At 40.6% G+C, this 20091-nt stretch overlaps 1 protein-coding gene across 6 annotated transcripts in view; it reads left to right on the top strand.

Annotated features, from left to right (window-relative positions):
• RGS7 (regulator of G protein signaling 7) overlaps positions 1–18390 on the top strand; it is a 227388-nt gene extending 208998 nt beyond the window's left edge. For 2 of the 6 annotated variants that reach the window (XM_021527040.3, XM_021527043.3), the window contains one exon: positions 1419–1719. Coding sequence is in view for 4 of the 6 variants with exons in the window: in XM_021527043.3 (XP_021382718.1) it covers positions 1419–1469 (51 nt within the window). In the remaining 2 variants the exon portion in view is untranslated. Of the gene's footprint in view, positions 1–1418; positions 2084–5343; positions 5996–17827 lie in introns of those variants that run through there. The other 4 variants (XM_031504336.2, XM_021527044.3, XM_021527038.3 and 1 more) reach the window with 4 other exon arrangements.
• The last annotated feature ends 1701 nt before the right edge of the window (positions 18391–20091 follow it).

Raw genomic sequence — 20091 nt, 5'->3', positions numbered from 1 at the left:
AGTGCCGGAAGGAGACTTTCCATCTTTCAAAGAAGTAGGTAATAATACTGTCAGGGGATATGGGGAACCTGATGTTAACCTGAACCAGTTAACACAACAGCACAAATCATGAGTTCCCTTTCAAATTACATTGTAGGGGAAGTATTCATCCTAATTTGTTCAACTTGTATTTCACAGTACAAAGAATAAAATAGTTATTCTTTCTTTTATGAAGACCCACTCTGATATATTGCATTTGAGCAAATGCCCAAGACCAACTTACAGATCCTTGTGAGCTTAAATTTAATTGATAATGACAACAGACATTAAATTGTGTAATTCCACTGAGTTATAACACTGCAGATGACTTAACAATTTATTGATATGGCAGAATAAGTTCATTTACTGCAGGAAATTAACCATCTCTCCATAGTTACAGTACTTTTTACTTGAAACCAGTTTGATATCTCTGAATTGGGCACTTAAAATGAACAATATAATAAATGTAAGTATTAATATCTAACTGGTGAGTTAGAGCCATTTTCTGTTTAATGTTTTATGATATATTTGTGTTACATTGTCAGGGTATGCCTGTGATGTCAGCTTGCTGTGCCAGCTCTGCCTGCATTGGATCAGAGCCACAGTAGGATGGCACTTGGAAAGCTAACTCTTTTCATGTGGCCATAGGAGAGCTAATCCTGTTCTGTGGTTTCTATCTGGCTCAGATAAAGCTCAAATCTTCCTGAAATATACCAGAGTGACATACCTTGCACCATCTTCATGCTGTAGACCTAGCTCTTGTGGGACAGTCATTACACCTTATGAAAAGAACTTGTTAAACGATTAAAATCACATCCTTGCAAAAGGAGGAATGATGAGGAAAACAACAATATGGAAATCCAACACCTTCAAAGCAGTGTTATGCAGTCACATGTAATATGCCTGACCAATGCTCCTTGTAAATAGTGATTATGGTCTCAACAAACCTATAGCTGTGTTCATGGAAAAGCTGCTTTCCTACCTGTATGCATCCTGCCCCTTACTTTCTTACCTTAACTTGAAAGTAGCTTTTTTGTCCCTGTGACAGAGTTTGCACATTCATCTTTGCAGCACAATGCACTCCTGCTTGTGATAGCCTTCAAGTTCTGGGTGTGACTGACAGCAAAAACTTCAGCATCAGTTTCTCATCAGCCAAAACCAATCTTGTTCAAAAATGGCCTTTAAATTTGCTGGCTTGTTCTGTGAAACAATCTGGCTGGCTGGCAGTGCAGGTGTTTAAGTGTAAGGACTTCCTGTGGTTTAAGATTTGACAGACTCCAGTTGGTGCCCCTAGTTATTTGAGAATGATGTGGCAACACTGAGTGGTTGCTGATGAACAGGTTTGCAGTGATCATGCCTCTGTTTTCTGTTTTTGTTTTTTGTTTTTATCTTTTCCTCAGGGGAAATCGCTCACATCAAAGAGGTTAACCAGTCTAGTGCAGTCCTACTAAAAGGATCACCTTGTAGCATGGAAGCAGACTCAAATCATTATACATACTTTGTAGCTCACTGATTGCCTGACTCAGAGGACAGTAGAACAAGATGTTGCATGAGCAAGGACCTGACTTGTTTTCTTTTGTGTATACTAAGGCATTACAGACTCCGAGGGACTCTCTAGCCTTTCGATGCCTCCATTTCGAAAACTGTCTGCTCACTTCCTCCTTCATATCAAGCTGGATCTGTGTCTTTTTATTTTCTGCAAGCTCAAGTACAGTGAAAAAAAAGCTTCTGCTAGGCACAGTTTATTAAAAAAATACATCAATCAAAAACTGGAAGAAATGTAAAAAATGCATATATTAATAAATATACATATGGCATCACATTTATTGCACAATAAATTAGCACAGAAGGTTTCATTTCACTGATGTATTCACATTGAGAAAGAAAGCCTGTGTCTTTGTCTGTTGTCTGTATATTCTCTGTTAATGTTTCTTGCATTTATTTTTATACCATATTTAAAAAAAGAACACCTTTTACTCCAGATGTATTAAAGTTGATCCTTTCTCTGTAAATTTGTGTATGTTTATATTGTTGTTTTATCTTTCATTAAAAGATGCAGAATCTCTTTCCTTTGGGAAGTTTGAGATTTTAATATTGAATCTGAAGATTAGTCAAGAGCAAAATGATCCCCAAAAGTTACACACCTTGTGCTTTCTAAAAAGTGACATGAAATGGCATTTTCTTTCTCTCAGTGACACCTAATCAAACACACTTTATTGACAATCATTTACTTTTTCTTTTCTTTTTATCAAGCTAGCAGCAGAGAGACCTTTCCCGCTTGCTCATCATCGCATAAGCAAACCTTTCTTTAAGCCAGGCGTGTGTGACAGTGCAGCCCGCACAGCGATTCAGTCGCTCCCCCAGAGCAGATGGACTGGACTGCACTTCCTTAGGAATGGACATGAGCAAAGCTGCCTGAGAACACAAGAGTACACTTGTTAAATAGGAAGGACAGTGCTTCTTTCTGCTTGCTGTCACTTGCAACGCAAGGCAGCATTTTAAGCTGAAAAGGTAGTGGTTTGGGAGTGCTAAGTATGTGGTCTGTGGAGTAAACCTCTGGTAGCAACGCAGGAGCAAGCTGTCATTTTAATTGCAGGGCTCTGTTCAGGGATGCTGTTGTGTGTCTACTGCTGAGCTTACTCACACACAGACCTGCTGGTGGATTTATGAGTGTGGGTTGATGTTGCCTGTGAGACAGTAGATATGAGCTCCTGAAGCTAATCTGAACTGGAACCAGAAATCTGCTTGGCCTAAGAAACAACACTGTTGATGATAGAGGTGATATAAGGATAGTAAGACAAAATCTCAGAGCAGAAAAAAAAGGATGGGAACTAAGTCAAATGACAAAATGCTGATTCCTCCAGGGCATGGTCGGGTGCACATGACAAACAAGCCTTTTTAGCAATGCACAGAATAGACTCAGGACAGCCAACTTTACTACCATCTGTCATGGTGACTTTGGTTTGATATTGAGAATCTTCTTTCTGGGGACTATGAATTCTAAACACGCACACGCAAAATGGGATGGTCATAGATACAAGGAGACAATCAACTTGAATGCCTTAATACCAGACACATCGCACTGAGCACTGGAAAACCACCTGCATTGGTGCCATCAGGGACCAGATTGTTGCACACAGCAGCCCTGGGCAGAAGGGAGCTGAGCTGCCTTCTGCAGGGAGCACTCCTGCACTGGCTCTGTCAGTAGCCTGGTGCAGCCATAACCAAAATGCAGCATCCTTAAAGAGGGAGTCTGAGTGAACCCAGTACAAAATGTATTACAAATCCAATGAATGGCTGCTCCCCATGTTCTTCTCAGTTGAGTTTTTTTGAGATTTGGGATTTCTGTTTGTTCATTGTTTTCATATGCCATTGTGTTTCTGGTTTCTAGCTAGGATGACAATTACTGCTTTAAAGTGTCTCTGTTTTTGTTAGCACAATTCTACTAAGCTTTTATGGAAATATCAAGATCTTAGCAAGAGCTCCATGCAGGTGAACTCAAAATATTCATAATCTAGGGAGGTCAGATGATTTTTAGTAAGTAGCCACACTGAATCACAGATCTTAAACTGAGATTTAATTTTACTACAGAAATGTGAGCTCCGAGACATGAGCTTGGGGCCAGGCAATCCACAGAAATCTGAGGTTTGCTTCACTTCTCACTGCCAAATAGAGATATTTATTTCCAAACTCCTGCTGCCACCAATTGCATCAACTGGTATATTGCCTCCTTTGTCTTAGTAGTTAACTAATTAGATGCCACTATCTGCTTCAAAGAATCACTGCCTTCAAATACGTAATGTTTCAAATTCAAGTGTTAAGTGTTTCATGCAACTTCACCCTAAGAAATCTTTTTTTTCCAAATCACTTTGCAACGCCAACTGGTCTATAAAAATGCTATGGAGCATTTGTGTTCCTCAACCCATTTGTACTTTTACTAGTTCTTTCCTGTCATGGTTTAACTCCAGCTGGCATCTAAGTACCATGCAGCTACTTGTTCACTCCCCCCTACCTCCAGTGAGACTGTGAGGAAAAGAGGAGAAAGTAAAACTCATGGGTTAAGATAAGAAAAATTTAATAATTGGAATAATTTATATTAATAACAGTAATCTTAATGAAAATGAGAGCAAGAGAGGAAGGAATAAAGCCCTCCACCCAAGACAAGTGATGCACAGTGCAATTGCTCACCACCCACCGACCAATGCTCAGCCCTCCAAGCAGCGATCAGCTCCTCTTGACCAACTCCCTGGTTTCTATACTGAGCAAGGTGTTCCATGGTATGGAATATCCCTTTGGCCAGGTCAGGGCAGCTGTCCTCAGGGTGCTCCCTCTCAGCTTCTTGTGCACCTGCTCCCTGGCAGAACAGGACAAACTGGAAAGTCCTTCCCTTAGGGTCAGACCTCCTCCACTACACTGAAAACGTCAGTGTCTTACCAACAGTGTTCTCATGCTAAATGCAAACCACAGCACTGCACCAGCTACTAAGAAGAAAGTGAAATCTATTGCAGACAAATCCAGGACATTTCCTTTCGAGAAGTATGAAGTCTGTATTGAATGTCTGTCTTTCCTTGTATTTGCACAGGATTTAACATGATGTCTCTAAAGCAAAACCAGGCATTACTAATAAGGATGTCAAAGTAGTCAGGGAGCTGTGTTAAAGTTTCATTTGAGCTTGCACCAAGTGATACAACTCCACTGTTACATATGAGTGAACTTGGCCCAAACAAAATCAATCCTACTACTAGAGGATTTTTAAAAGGTTTGTCTGCAATCTTCTGACACTTTACCTCATCACTGTCATCAGACAGTGGGTGATATAGTACTTGACTGGAAACTCCATGCAGGCACAAACTTCCTTTTGCTTCCCCACATAGAAAAGCTAAATTTGTGTTTCCAAATTTATACAAAGATCCACTTCAAGAATTAAGATTATCTTAGATAAAGGCATGCTTGTACAATAACCAAACAGTTGCAGTATGACTTTGGTTACACAACAATTTACCAATTAAGAATGTCAGTGAGGCCACAAATCTCCTGAGGAAAAATGGACCAAGAGATAAAACCATTCTGAAGGGACCATATTTCTTGTCTTCTAGGGAAAAGCCATCAGTCAGTGCTTCCTGGCTCTGCCCAAGAAACTTAAAACCCCCATGGGAGATATTAATTGTAATATTCCTTAAAACAACTGCTTGGAGCTTGAAACTTTCATCTGAGAGTTGGGGTTCATCAGTCTCCCCAAACAACCTTGTACATAAAACAGCTCTAAAGCCAACAGGATGAAATGTTTGATGGTGCTGCTACATTCAGATGGTTTTGTGCTCACAGATCAGCCTGTGAAGGAAAATGGCTGGTGGGAGAGGCAGAAGATACCCTGGAACCTATCTGACAAGAGCAACATTCACCTATTCTTCTGCAAGAAGCAAGTAAAAACAGTCCTTCAACCCTAGAAAACCAGAGGGAGAAAAAGGGTCTTACCATAATGATGAGATAAATTGCAAAATGCTGAGCCAAAACAGTAGTGGAGACCAGCCAAAAACTAATGACTTGAGGGTGAACACAGGACTAAGGAATGGGAATTAATTGTGGTGACCAGAACAGAACTGACAAGGGAGGAGAACTGGAGAGCTGAATAATTAGGAGCCAGAGAGAGAGGCAGAATGCAGCTGGTGTATTGCCAGCCTGTTGGCCACAGCCATGCTGAGCTGGAGTTAAAACCTGAAAAATCAGACAAGATCAATTGTGACTGGTACCTTAAAACCCAACAGCAACATTTTTTTCATCTAGAAAGCAATGCTGAATAATAATAAAATATCTGGGGTTGCCTTTTTCAAATTTCTTGAAACATAAATGCCAGATAGTCTCCTAAGAAATAAAAAATAGGAGGACAACAACCAGTTCCAGAAAACAAGACCTGTAGGTGTTAATTTAGGATGTTTTTTATAAAAAAAAAAAATCAAACCTAAAGCAGGTCATTGAAGTGAGAAAAGGCTTTTATGATATGTAACTGGAACTAGGAGTTGGAAAAGCCAGAGATTTATTTGTGGCTCTTCCAATTATTTATTTTTATGCACTGTGAGTAACAGCTCTTTGAATTTAGATTTTAAAACTGACATTTTTTTTATGTCTTTTCTAGCTAAAGATACCATGCATAGAACTAACACTGCACTTATTATAGTAGGTGCATAACACTGGACTTACAATAATAGGGCCATAAAACATAGGAATTTTGCCAAAAGAATTTTAATAGCTACAGAGATTTAAAGAAAATAAGGTTTTAATCCCAGCATTTCAAGGGAAATTATCAGCAAGCTATTGAACATATTCTGTGTCCACAATTAATTAAGCAAGTTGTTAAGTGATTGTGACTCACACGAGTCTGCCTTTTGATCTGACTATGCTGAACAGATTTCTTTATTCTTCTGTGAATTGAAGATATGCTGAAGTCCCAGTATTAAAGAGGTGAAGGGGAAGAGAGGATGAGTTCTCTGAGGCTGGATTCTCCTCCTCATGCTGTTGCAGACTGTGGAGTCCTCAAGTGGCATTGAAAGTACAATTGAAAGTGTTTTGTTTGTATATACATCAACTTGAGGGCTGCAGAGTCTCTCCAGGCAGTCATTATCACTGAAACTACAAAGTTTTGGTTCCCTAATATCTAAACAGAATCTTCCTTGTTTTGATTTATCCCTTTATTTTCGACCAGGCTGCTGCACTTACTTCAATAATATGTTCCTAACATGAATGGACATTGCAACATCACAGCCTCCTTTGGTCTTACTTGTTTTCTCTGAAGTGTTGAGAGACTTTACTACTCTCTTCTGGGCCAGGGGTTATTATGAATTTCTTGGAGATGATGCTTGCAGGACTTCCACTAGAGTTTTACAGGAGGAGTTCAGAGGATTGTTGTTGTACTTCTGCCCATATACACAACAACAGGACTTGCTCATTTTGCAGTAGATGGCCTCTACTGAACTTTGCTAATTTATGTGGCACAGTGATGACCAGATCCTGTGCAGTCTAGCACAGGTAGTTGCTCCCCTTTGTGTGTAGCTGACTCTTCTTGGGTCTTGAGTTGTCTCTTGAATAGCATTGTCTTTTTTCAGACCATCTTTCTCTTTTCCCAAGATCTTTTTTTAATCATTATTATTTTTTATTCCACCTGTGCACTACTAGCAGTCCTTTTCTCTGGCAGCGTCTTTATGTGAGGGTGAGGATTCTGCTGCCTGCTTCTTTAACACAAACACTTGAATTAGAATGAGTACCATCATCACTATTTGCTGTAAGGGATCTGTATGTGTAAATTTTAAAGAAAAAGTTGTCCAGATAATAAACTCTGAGAACCTGCTCAAATGCTAGATGATAGTCCTTATTTACAAGTGTGGACATGGACAGTAAATATCAAACAATATTAAGATACGATGGTAAATGTTACCTTGTTAGTGGCATTTGCACAATTTTTATTGTACTTTGCTCCCAAAATATATTCTGCTGCATTCACCTTTATTTGCTTTCTTTTTGATTTGACTAGATTTTGAAATATCTTGTTAGATTCATCACAGATGTCATCTTTCAAAGAGGGTACTATTTCCCACCCTTCCTCTTAACCTGGCAGCTGCTCCTTCAGTGTGGATATCACATAAATGAGGCATTTCATTATGCACCTTTTTATTTCTTTACCCCTTTCATTTTTAAAAGATGAGTGGCAATGACATGTTTAATGTGACTTACTTTTCTACCTTTTTTGCTGAGAGAAATGTATAACCCAAAATCTATGAACTTTTTTGAGTTCATCTCTTTTGATGCACTGTTCTTTAGACAACTTTTCTTTTAGATTCTCTTTCTTCTTTCCCCCTCCCCATCAGTAACATCTTTTTTTAGGATTCTTCATATTTTATAGTTGTTTTTTTTTTTTTTTTCCTTTGTTCCCTCTGTCCTGACCTCAGGGGACCATTCTTCCCCCAGCAGTCTGCCTCTTCCCTTCCCCACCCTGTTCCCAGGAGCTCTCCACTCCTCCTACAGCCCCTGCTCCCCCAGGGTGAAGGGAAAGGGGTGTGGGACAAATTCCTGAGGAGGAGAGTTCCTGTGCACGGCAGGGACATCCCTCCTCTCTGCTGGGGAGGTGTCTCTGGGAACCTCAGGAGATACCAGGGAGGTCAATTATTCCTTAGCTTAGGTGAATGGAGACAAACAAAAAGTGTGACTCTGGTGCCCGGGACTGATGGAAGTCAGGAAGTGGGTACTGGGGCCATTGACTCCCAGCATCACAATTTGGAATAAGTAAGGGAGCTTGAGCTTCTTCCATGGTAAGAGTGAGGTGAAGGTGTCCACAGAATGATGCAGAATGTCTCTGTTATTAAAGAAAGTGTCTGTGGGAGGCAGGAATGAAGATTAAAGTGCAAGACTAGGAAATATTTCTAAGTCCTGGTCCATACTGGTCTGGGTGGTAGCTCTGGTGACACCAGTGAACAGGCCTGTGGAAGCTCATGTTGTGCCTAAAGCACCGATAAAATGTTTTGGGAGAGGAGGCACAAAGGTGGAATTTCATCAATGGATAGAGTACAGTTCAGACATTTAGATAGACATGCTCAACTAATGAGACTTCCAAAAAGTTGTTTTTAGGGAGCTTTTAAGTTTTTAATTCCTAAGTCATTTTGGATGACTCCATTTCTCCTTCCTCCATCCCTTCTGAAGCAGTTCGGCAACCTTTCTTGACTAGCAAGGTTTTGCCTTATTTCTCTTCTCTTGATTTCCTTCTCAGCTGTTTTCCTAATCCTTTTCTGACAGTGTGGGAGACCCCAGCCATAAGGGAATAGCTGAAGCTGCTATCCCACCAGTGCATTTGTGTGCAGAGGGGAATTTTCACTTCCATCTTTATTTTTGTCCATAAGGAGAAAATTGAAATATTAGACTTCAACTTTGTTCCAAAGGGCTTCTTCCCAGTGCAATTCCCATCACACAGACCCATATCATCTATATTTTATGTATACTTGTGGTATTGGGAAAAAAAAGACAGGTCCCACATCCAACCAACTAAAAAAACAAGCATGGAAGATATGATTTTTAGATGCCTCTTCTGCTGCTGGTCAGAGCTAAGTGGAACAACAGAAAAAATACTTTCTCAAACCTTATTGCTGTATTAAAACTGTACTCTGGGATTCCCATCTGCAAGGAGTGCTGTGTTTTTCCTGCCCCAAAATATACTTCCACTGAAATCAGAGATGTGAAACCTTTCAGACCAGCTTTAAAATGCACTTACCCTTTGTTCCTAAAATTGTGCTTGCTAGCTGGATGTTAGTGGTGGAATCCCTTCGGTACATTAGGGTGGGCTAGTGGGGTATATTTGGGTTTTTTTCCTGAAAGCTGGTTTGGATTTCTCCTGCTTCTTCTCTCACTCCAGACCACAGGATGTGCTGGGAATGCACCTTTGTCTCTAGAAAGCTTTTGAAGACAGCCTCTTTCCACAGAAAGCATGGACTAGGTGGAGTGGCTTTGATTATTTTGTGCCTTTTAATAAGAAAGGAAAAAGCAAGTGTTTACAGGCCAGAAGACTTCAAGGAATATGGGAGAGAGAAGTGATAAAAACAACAAAGCTAGCTACTTTTATTGTGCATCTAAATAAAGATTTTTTTAATATGTTACCCCCATAGCATAGCAATGGGGAAAAGGAGAAAAAAAAAAGAAGGAAAAAAAAGCAAGAAAGAGTAGGCAAGAAAATACCTTTCTACCCTTTCCATGCCCAACATGGTGAAGATGTCTGATGTTGCTTGGAGAACTGCATCCTTTTCACATCCTGAGAGCTTCTGCACCGGGAGGGAGGTCATTAGTCCTCTTTACTGAGGCCTTGCCATCTTGTGCATGCAGCTCTACTAAAGAAAATCTGTCTGCAGCCGTCAGAATCAGTCCTTCATGTAACACAGAAATGGCTTTTTTTAGGAACTCCATCCCCTGCATAGTCCTATGTTTCTGTTTTATAGGTACTGACATGGTAGGACCTGCATGGCCTGTGTATCAGCACTGATCTGCTGCACTGCTGCTGCAGTCTCCTGCAAAGGAAAAATGTGTAATCTGAATGGTACTACTATGAATTGTGTAATGCTTACTACAAAAAAATATTCATTAGAGAAATTCACTGGATGGGACTATTTTGCTATTCATTATAGCCCATTATTTGAGAAAATTAAATAGAGTATAAAATCGGAAACAAAAGAAGGAAGCCAAAGAAATTTTCTTTACCACAGTAGGGCAAGCTAATTAGGTATTATCAAAAGCCTGGTGATTTTTTTTTTTCCTTCCTTTTTCCTCCCGTAGTCCTGAAGTGATCATATACCTCTTTTTTCCATTTGACATTTTCGGTTTTCTTTCATGCTGAGCATTGTGATACGTGTGCTGACAGCCGACCGGTATTCACGGGAAGCGCATAAACGCGGTATTCGGCTGTCCCTCTGTCCCCTCCGCTGCGCGCAGCGATTTCGGGTTTCCCTCCCGCACCGCCCCGAGCGCGCTGCCGGCCGTGCGCGGCGGGGCAGCAGCGACCCCTGCGGGTGAGCGCGGGAACCGCGCCGCCAGCGGCAGCGCCTCCGCGGCCGCGCTCGCACCGGCGCTCCCTGTCCGGGGCTAACCAAGCACCTCCTGTCGTATCCCACCAGAAAAACTGGAAGATTTTTTTGTCAGGTTACGTCAGAAGAGACCGTCTGCTTCTAAGAGGATCCCTGGGAACCAGGGTCGCTGCGCTACTTGAGTTCCTTCCTGGATGTTGGGGTTTTATCGAGATGTATTTGGTTTGTCAGGAGCTTACTTCAGTAGCCAGTGGCGCTTGGTTTAAGAAGAAAAAATCAGAGTGCTGTGGAACCAGATATAAAGTACCTCCAAAGGAAGAAGCAATAGTGACAGCCACGGAGCAAAGCCAGTACATCCAGGTCTGATTCGACTCTGGAGACATGCAGAGGCTGAGGACTGATGGAATAACCAGTTCTACTTCTACTAGTATCACGTCCCCAGCAAAGACTGCCCTGCTTCCAGCTGGTTGCCCACAGGGAAGGGGAATTTGGAAATAATTAATGGGAGCACATAGTTGTTCCTGTTTTCCTCCAGGGCAATGAGATTTTGGACCTATGATCTATAAGCAAACAAGCTGTTCAGAAGGAGACCAATTGCCTTCTGATTTTAGGGAGACCCTCTTGACAAAGGCCAAAATATTACTGGTTGACAGCTGCCAGATTGCAGCAGTTTGGTCTGTATTGCTCGCCACATTTCATTTGTTCTTCATTTGTTAATTTCTGTATCTTGTTAAGAATGAGAAACCAAATCTAAAAGCTGTGCTTGATTTTCCTGGTCTTCCACCTGCACAGTTGCATTGATTTTGGTCTTTTCTCTTCTTCTCCAGAACCCCTACTACCTCTGATGGGATTTCTGAAAAACTCTGACTCTGTATTTCAACCTTTTTTTTTTTTTTTTTTTTTTTTTTTTTTTTTTTTTTTTTAATATATATATCCCATTCCAGCTTTACCAAAGAACCTGTGCTCTGCCTGTAAGGGCAGCAGGTAAACCAGGAATAGGCACCCTAACAGCCACAGGCACTGAACCATTTTGGGGAGGTTTTTCTGTTGAGTATCATGTATGAGGAGGATCTACTCTCCAGTTTTGAAAGCTGGAGGATGAAAGAAATACTTTCTCTCCATTAGTAAAAGAGAACTAACCTTCATAACATAATGTTTAATGAAAAATATTATAGGTATTTATATGTAATATTGTTTTATGTCTGGAGTTGATACTACAGGAAAAAATTGTGCTGGCTTTAGGGGGTAGAGAAAAAGTTTGTCTTTGCTTGGATATATAGCACTACCCTTTGGGATGGTGTCATTTGATAATTCCTGCCACATGTTCTTATGAGTAGGATGTTTTTGTTTCCTTACTGTGTCTCCCCTCAAGTCCTGCTGGGTAATATTTCAGATGGTCACGGTCAGAAAAGGCATGTGACAACTTCCAGATGTTCAAATAATCAAAGCGATCTGCAGATCTAAGGGAGCACACCAACAAACAAATGGAGGATAACTTGAAGGGCTGCAGTCTAGGTGGGGGGTCACGTTAAGAGGTGGTGTAGCAGGCTGAATGATAGTCTTTTATTATCTGGAGAATTCACTGATGTCTAGATCATTTGCTAAAAATGAGGTAGTCTGATGATGATGAGTGGCTGGGCAGGCAGTAAAAACCTAAAACATGGGGTCTGGTTGTGGTTTTCCCACAGCTTGGAGCAGAGCTGGCTTCCCTGGGATGTGAGGAAGGTGCTCATAGAGTGCCATAGCTCTGAGCTGAGCTGGTCTTCAGCTTGCGTGATGCATCTGAGACTAAGAAATGCCTTGCTGTCATCCACACCACCACAGCATCTGGGGCTGCATCCTTGCGGAGCTGGTGGTGCCTGAGACAGACCTGTGTTCAGCTGAGAGAGGGGAAGGCACATCTCAGCTCAGAGAAGCCTGTGTGCTTCTGTTTTGCTCCAACCTGGCTTGTACAGGCACCTTGTATAGGCAGCTTTTAGATTTGGTTTGGGTACTAATAGCTAGTTCTAAGCTGAGTTTGGGGAGCACTTAATCAAAGCCCTTTATCACCCCAGGTGGCTTTTGTTAGTCCATCCTCCCAGCTTTATAGAAACAGACAAGACAATTAAAAATGTGCAGTGGGACAGAGCATTCCTCTTTGGGAATGTAGAACCATTCATCATCAAGATTTAAAGAGCTCATATTAGTCACTGGCAGCCTGGTGTTCATAGAGATGAATCTGCATGACTGTGATGCGGTGTGTATGGAGCAGCAAGGAACACCAGGATGGAGGATGCATGTGGCTTCTGTGACACAGACTGAACAGTCCTGTCTCTGGTCATAGGAGGGACAATGTTCACTCCCCATGGGATCCTGCAGCAAGTTTCCTGGTGCCTTTTTGTACCCTGGCATTTGATGTCACAGTGCCTGCACTGCTGGCACACCCTTTGAAACAGATGTTCTCTGCATCTGCCTGCTCTGTGTGCGACTGGCACAGCTCTGCTGGAAGATTGCTTTCAAAATCCTTCCAGTGATGGAAAGGGGCAGGCAGTATTACTACTACTATTTCTACTACTACTAATTTGTTTGGAAACACTGCTGGCTCAAAACCTGGCTCAGCTGCTGATGAAGAAGGGAAGATTTGCTCATGTCAAGAGAGTTCCTCAGGTTTTGAACTACAGGCTGATGCTTTTGAGGCATAACTATTTGGGACATTGCTACTAACTGTTCTTCTCCCTTGGTAATAAGGCTTTATATGATATTTTGTGCAATTCTATATGGGTCTTTTGCTGCTTGGGAAGTAATGGTGTAGTGTGCTAGAAAATTCAGTGCCACTCTAGGAAAAGGAGCAGCTTTGTGACAGATTGTCCATCATCAGTGGCTGCTTTTGTCAGCTGGCTTCTCCATATGGCATTCCTGGAGCACCTGGAGAATTTTGGACAAAATTTCTTTGGTTTTGTGCAAATAATACTTTTATATGTGCATGGAAGGGGAAAGACCGATACACTGCTCTCCTGGAGAATCAGACTGGTGCCAGTGTGCTTGGAGGGGCCTTAGCCTGAGGAGAGCATTGTTAGCAGCGGCAGGGGCTTGGAAGAGACACACCACAACATGGGCAAACACACAAAAGAGAGGAGGATCCTGCAATGCATGAGAACACTGAATGTGCTGCAGGAAAGTGGTGGCCATGAAAAATTAGGTCTGGACCATATAACATATTTACTGTGACGGCTCATCTCTGTCCCGATCCATGTTCGTAAGACTGAGCTAACAAGGTCGTCTTATGTAGTAAACTATGAAAATATTGGAGGCCTGTGTTCTTCTACTAGCTGGGACATCAACAGCACATGCTTCCATCATTAATAATGTGGTTGTCAAGACTGCAAGCTCTTTGCTCATGTTCACAGGGAAAGATATAATTATGTATGTATGGTATATTAAAAATGGAAACCATTCATTGCACTGGAAGCCAAATCAAAAAGGACAGATGGGGAGATGTGATAAGGGAAATAAAGCTACAACAAACCAGAAAACTGTGGTAGAAACAAACTACGTGGCCTCTATCTACCAACTACCCATCTGTTGGTCATCCAACAATCTCTACTAGCTACATATTTGGATGTTACTATTTAAAAAACAGACAAGGGAGCAGCATGTGGAGGTCTGTCTAGGACAGAGGAAAGAGACTAAAGGACCTTTTTACTGGCTGGTAAATTCATGCCTGGTCTCCCTTCAAGATTTCATAGTTTAGAAAGAATTTCAGTTTGTTCTTCAAAAGATGCGTCAGTCTGTTCTGGATTAAGAAGACAATCTGCCTTCCACATTTACTCCCCCTACAAAAACTGATTTTTTTGTCATTTAGTTTCAGACACATTTCTTAACAAGTTGGGTTTCTTTGTGGTTAAATTTAAATTCAGTCCTTCCTGAATCCTATAAAGCTCGCTATGTGGTGTTTGTCCTTTCATGGTCATTATTGATGCATACTCTCTGGACTCACTGTGCTCTACTAAATTATTTTGTCAGGTTAAAAACTGAAAATTAAAACATTCTCTAAGAGGGAGGGCTGCAAATATAATTACATAACAAAAATTCCCCAATAATTTCCAAGCAATTTTAAATTGAAGATAAATCTTTCCTTTACTACCAGATGTGATCTTCCCAAAGCTTCAGACATGAATAACCTCTCTGAATTTTCCTGCTATTTCAATGTCCTCTCCATACAGAAACCAGCCTCTGCCTCAACAACCTATTCAGGAAAATTTGGAAACAAGGCCAATGACTGATATCTTTATCCATTAAAATCAATGATCATACATATTTTAATTTACTTCCTCAATTTTCATTCCCTTCCATTACTTGTTTGCAGCTGAACCTCCATTTTCCTCCCTCTGACTCTGCCTTTTTTTTAATGGGAATCTAGAAGTTCCCTCTATTTTCCTTTAGAAAGTCAGAGACCTTATCTTTCTTTACAGTCTCTAGTCTCTTTCCTTTATTTTAATAGCCATCATTCTCTGTTGACTGCAGATCTTGGCTGTATCCTGATAAAGTCAACAGAAAGGTTTTCCCTGGAATTTCAGACGTGTTTCCATATTGGTTTTTCTTTCCACTTCTCTCCTTTCTCTTCTTGATGCCTGGCTGGCCGATATAAACAAACATTTTCAGAACAACTTGTCCTAAGCTGACTAAACTGGTAAATAACAGATAAATATAGTTTCAATTGGGAACAGCTTTCTGGCAAAGGATGGAGAACAGCGCTAAAGAAGAATTTTTCTCACCTTGAGTCATGGGACCTGGTTGGTTAAATTAAAACAATTTACTTAACCTGTAGAATACGCAAACAGCAGAAATGTCCTTTACTTTTACTGATACTTTGTGCTACCTACAGTACCCTTGTTGTTGTGAAACAAAAATAGACCACTTTTCTTTCTTTCTTTGAATTCAAAGCAGCAAAAGCCTACTTTGTATATTTAAGCAAAGGCGCAGGCTTTTTTTTTTTTCAGTAATTCTTTTTTTTTTTTAACCACCACCACCAAAAAGCTCTGTCATAAGCTTCAAGCCTCAACATGTAATGATAGAATTATAAATTCCTTGGTGTCCTAAGGCTGGCTACCTCCTGTCATAACTCAGTCTTGCTGCTACACATTATTGTCTTCTTATCAAAGTGCACTTCACTGATCATACAAAAGGGATGTTGCTATGTTTGTTAAGATGATAATTTGCATATTTGCTATGAAGCATACAGAGGACTTTTATATATATTTTTATATGTGTTTATTCATACAGAGGGGCTAGAAATATAGGTATTACAGTGCTTTTGATATATAGACAGAAAATAAAAAAACAATTTACAATAATAAGTAATTGTATTTTGAAATTTATTGTAATAAATTATAGCAATAGTTCACACAACCCAGCTATTATCTCAGATTGTCTCTCTGCAGAATCACAAAAACAATCTGAGTCATCCTGACTTGATTCATGTTCAGTTCCTTTCTGGGAAGACTTCCCTCACCATCAGGCCGCCTGGTAGCATTTTTTCTTCTGTGAAAGCTCAAATTCTGTACAACAGTCCCACAGCCTATGGCGGGTTCTGCAGTATGAATCATGGAAAATATGCATCCGTGCTTGTTTGCAGCTGGTTATGTTTGCTGAGGACCATGTGGAAGAAGAACTATGCAATTTTTTCCTCCATGAGATGTGTCTTTTTAGCACTCTGATGGGAATGGATTAATAGAGACTTACCAAGAATATCAAAAGATGCTCAGCACTTCAAAGAGGAAAAAAAAAGTGGAGTTGACATGCAGAGCCAAGGTTTTTCAGAAAGAAAGTGAATTTGGCTTCATGAATAAAGCAAGACACAAGAGAGTTGTTTCCCTTTTTCTCCAGGGTCCTTTTCATGGCCTGTCACTAAATTCATGTGAAACTTTTATTTATTTTTTGTGTGGCTTTCATTTCATGTACATATGTTATATGAATTGCTACATGCAGAATATATTTTTAAATTAGTTAATGGAGCTGATTAATTAATAACTTGCTGCTCTTACCTGAAAAGCAGGATAGGAACACAGAAAATTACTTGCACTTGCTACCCTGCCTTACATTGTTTGAGAGAGGCCTCTCTGAGCTGAAAATGCAGCACAGTAACTTTATATAATATCTTAGACATAAAATGAATAATAATGTGTGACTTCAGGGAAATGAAGGTATGCAGAGTACCAATGACACTGGCTAATATTTCTGCAGTTAAACAGTTCAGCAGTGAGCAGCCTTGCTTCTGACAGTGTCCTGGAAAATATGGTACAAATTTTACTATTAGTAATAGAAGCATAAAATCATCACTGAAAACATTACAATTATTACAAAGCTTATCAGATTCCTCCATCTAAAATGAGGACTGAAGGAACTTTAGAAGCAAAAATTTGAAGTGTTTGGTCATTTGAAGTTATATGACTGAGCAATTGTCATTTATCTGGGAGACAAAAGTGAAGTCAGGCGCAGAGAAACAAGTTGTAGGGGCTGTATGAGCTGTGGGGAGAACACCTCACCAGAGGTCAATGGGCTTAAACTGGATTTGCTGGGTGTCAACTCCAGGCACAAAACTGGTTGGGAACTAATGTAACTCCTGAGAATATGCATTTTTGGCATGAAGTCCTGATTTCCTCTGTAGGTGTGTTGAGCTCTGAAGTACAGCATTCCCTTCATTTAAGCATGCCAAAAAAAAGTTTAAGGATTTTGGTTGTAGATGGTAAGTATTTACTTCAGGACTACTGCTCTTCCAGTTTAGCAAGAAAAGATATAAAAAGATCTGGTGGCTGGAGCTGGACAAAAGCACAGGATGAAAAGCATTTCACCAGGGAAATACTTAGCTACTGGTATGGATTGCAAGAGGTTATTGTGGCTTTTCTACCATTAGCAATTTTTAAATCGAGAATAGATGTTGCTGGGGTTTTTTTAATCTAAAAGACCTACTCAAGTTTAAACTGGATCAAATTCAAGGATGCTTTGTGTCCTAAATTATGTGGTTAGGTGACCACAGAGTGACTCCTGGTTTTATAATCTGAAAATCCTGTTGCCCTGACAAATAGGGCTGGAGGAGCTTTCACTCTAATTGACAACTTGGATTCATGGATGAGCACTGTGTTTACTGGGGTCAGCACCCACCTTTCTTCCTTCTGAATCAGCTCAGCACGGACTGTCCAAGCTGCAGAACTGCACTAAGCAGACCTGTCCTGCCTAGCCCAGGGATGCTCCTTTTTCACTTATTTCTCTCCTCCCAGGCTGGAACCCCACATTCCTTTTTCCGAGGAGCCAGGAGCCACCTTGAACCGGGGAACTTCTGTAGCGCTTTGAGAGTAACCATTCACAAAGACCTTACAGCTCTGAACTACAGCACGCACAAAGAACACTTTTTTTCTAACAACTACAAAATGCTGCAGTAAGCTTTGCTCCAATGAAACCTCTATTAGTGGTAGTGGAGCTTGGTATGTTAGTGACCAAGGATTTGACTATCAGATAATTGCAATTATATGTTCTTTCCAGAACAACTTGCATTATTTAAGAAGAAAAACAAGCTCCAAGCAAGCTAGTCTGAGGTTTTGAAATATTCAGATGCAGAGCTCCAAGCTTTAGCCATTGGGGTACAGTGCAAAGTGCTGCTAAGCAGGTAATAGGCTCAGGATTTATTGCAATGGCTGAACTTACAAATACAGAAAGTTCACAGAAAAGCCTGCTCTTGTGAACTCTCAACCAGCATTTGCAAACTAAGAACCCATAGATTACTTATATAATAAATGGATGCATATCTGTCTAAATGTTTAATAAAGATACTATGTGAGAAGCATGTAACAAGTAATTTTCCTCTGCAGTAACAATATATTTTTTCTATTGTATACAGAACAGTAACAATAGCAGTTTAAATCTTTTGAAGCTTCTATGTTCAGATGATATTTTGGCAACAATTATTCCCAAAATACAGGTATTAGAATTGGAATTTTCAGGTCAGATAAGACTAAAGTTTGGTAATGCCTGAATTCTCTTTAACTGTTATTAATATATACACATCATTTAAACAAAACCTTGATACTAAAAAGTAAACTGAACTGTACAGTATGATCCCGTAAAACCTGTTTTTATAAGTGCTCTTTGTACCCTGGAAGACATGGAGATGGTGATACTATTGATTTTCAAAGGCCAGATCACCTGTCTCTGGTTACTTTGGCTAATGAGTGTGTTTGGCCTGGAAGGGAGAGCACTGTTTGGCCACAGTTGCCATGCACCCTTACAGCTGCCTGCTCCCCACACGTGCTCTCTCTGGCTCCCCTGCGAAGCATCGATCAAATGCACATGAGTTACATCTACACCAGCACAGAAATGGTGATTTTCATTTCCCCATTGCTCTCAGAGGCATGAACACGAGCTCCAGCCCCAGGCAGACATTTATTGCCCTATTGCCAGCACAGCCACCTCCAGGTCTGGACATCTGGTAAGAGAGTTGAAAGTACTGTTTCTTCCACATGCACTCATGTTCCAGTTGCAACTCAAATATATTAAAGCAGTTTTCTCTCTCTAATTGTATCTTCACATATCTGTGTTTCAGATTTATACTGTTGCCAATTCACTTTACATTTTGCATTGTACCAAATGCTACTTTAAATGTGGATATTTGGGCTTGACAAGAACAGGAGGGAAATGAGGAGAGGGAAGAGATTAAAATGACTAATGGAAGAGATTAAAATGACCATTAGTCATTTTCTATAATTTCTATACTTGAGTTTATGTCTACTGACTGTGACTGGCAGCACAATTTCCATCTCAGAACTGGAGTGGTGGGTGCCTATCAAGATTGGGCAGCTCCCAGGTTGAGAGCCCATTCTCTCCCATTGGCACTAACCACACCTGGAACATGAAGTCGGCTGTTCTGTAAGCACAAGTCTGCTCTCTCACCTTGTTTGCATCTTTTCACTAAAGCACACACAGAGAAAATGCTTCTTTTGAGTCTATCTGCTTCATCCTGAGAGGATGCAAAGATACCCATTCTTCTTGCAGCCAAAGGACTCTCAAAGCCTTGCAATTTTGGAAGAGGTAAGTGATGGAGGAGATGGATCTGCAAAGGTAAGGAAGACCATTCCTCAGAGCTAGAAATCACAGCACAACTCTTGTTAAGTTCCCAAGCTCCAACTTTATGGATTACATTAGAGAACCTCTGCCCCACTAAATGCTGCTTTACTGCTGCTATCTTTATCAGGCAAGAAGATTCTACAGTACTCCCAAGATACCACTTGCCAAAGATACCACTCCATAGGATACCACTCCATAGTATCCTATTAGAATAACAGAAGGTGAAGCCAGGTGATGAAAAACATATTTGTCAAGAGTTTGGTGTGACAGACATCCATTCCTGAGCTGTCATGTGCTGTAGTAGCTGTTTTAGATTCCTACACAGGGTTTTGTAACAGTGAGAGGAAGTGGTCAATCCTTTCAGATTTGAGAGAGCCGTGCTGGCACTGATTTCTGTGGCCACAGTCATGTGTCAAGAGATTAT

Source organism: Lonchura striata, chromosome 3, assembly GCF_046129695.1.
Source record: "Lonchura striata isolate bLonStr1 chromosome 3, bLonStr1.mat, whole genome shotgun sequence".
NCBI lineage: Eukaryota > Metazoa > Chordata > Aves > Passeriformes > Estrildidae > Lonchura > Lonchura striata.
The sequence above is the reverse complement of the archived record's forward strand: the minus strand, read 5'-3'. Positions and strand labels throughout refer to the sequence as shown.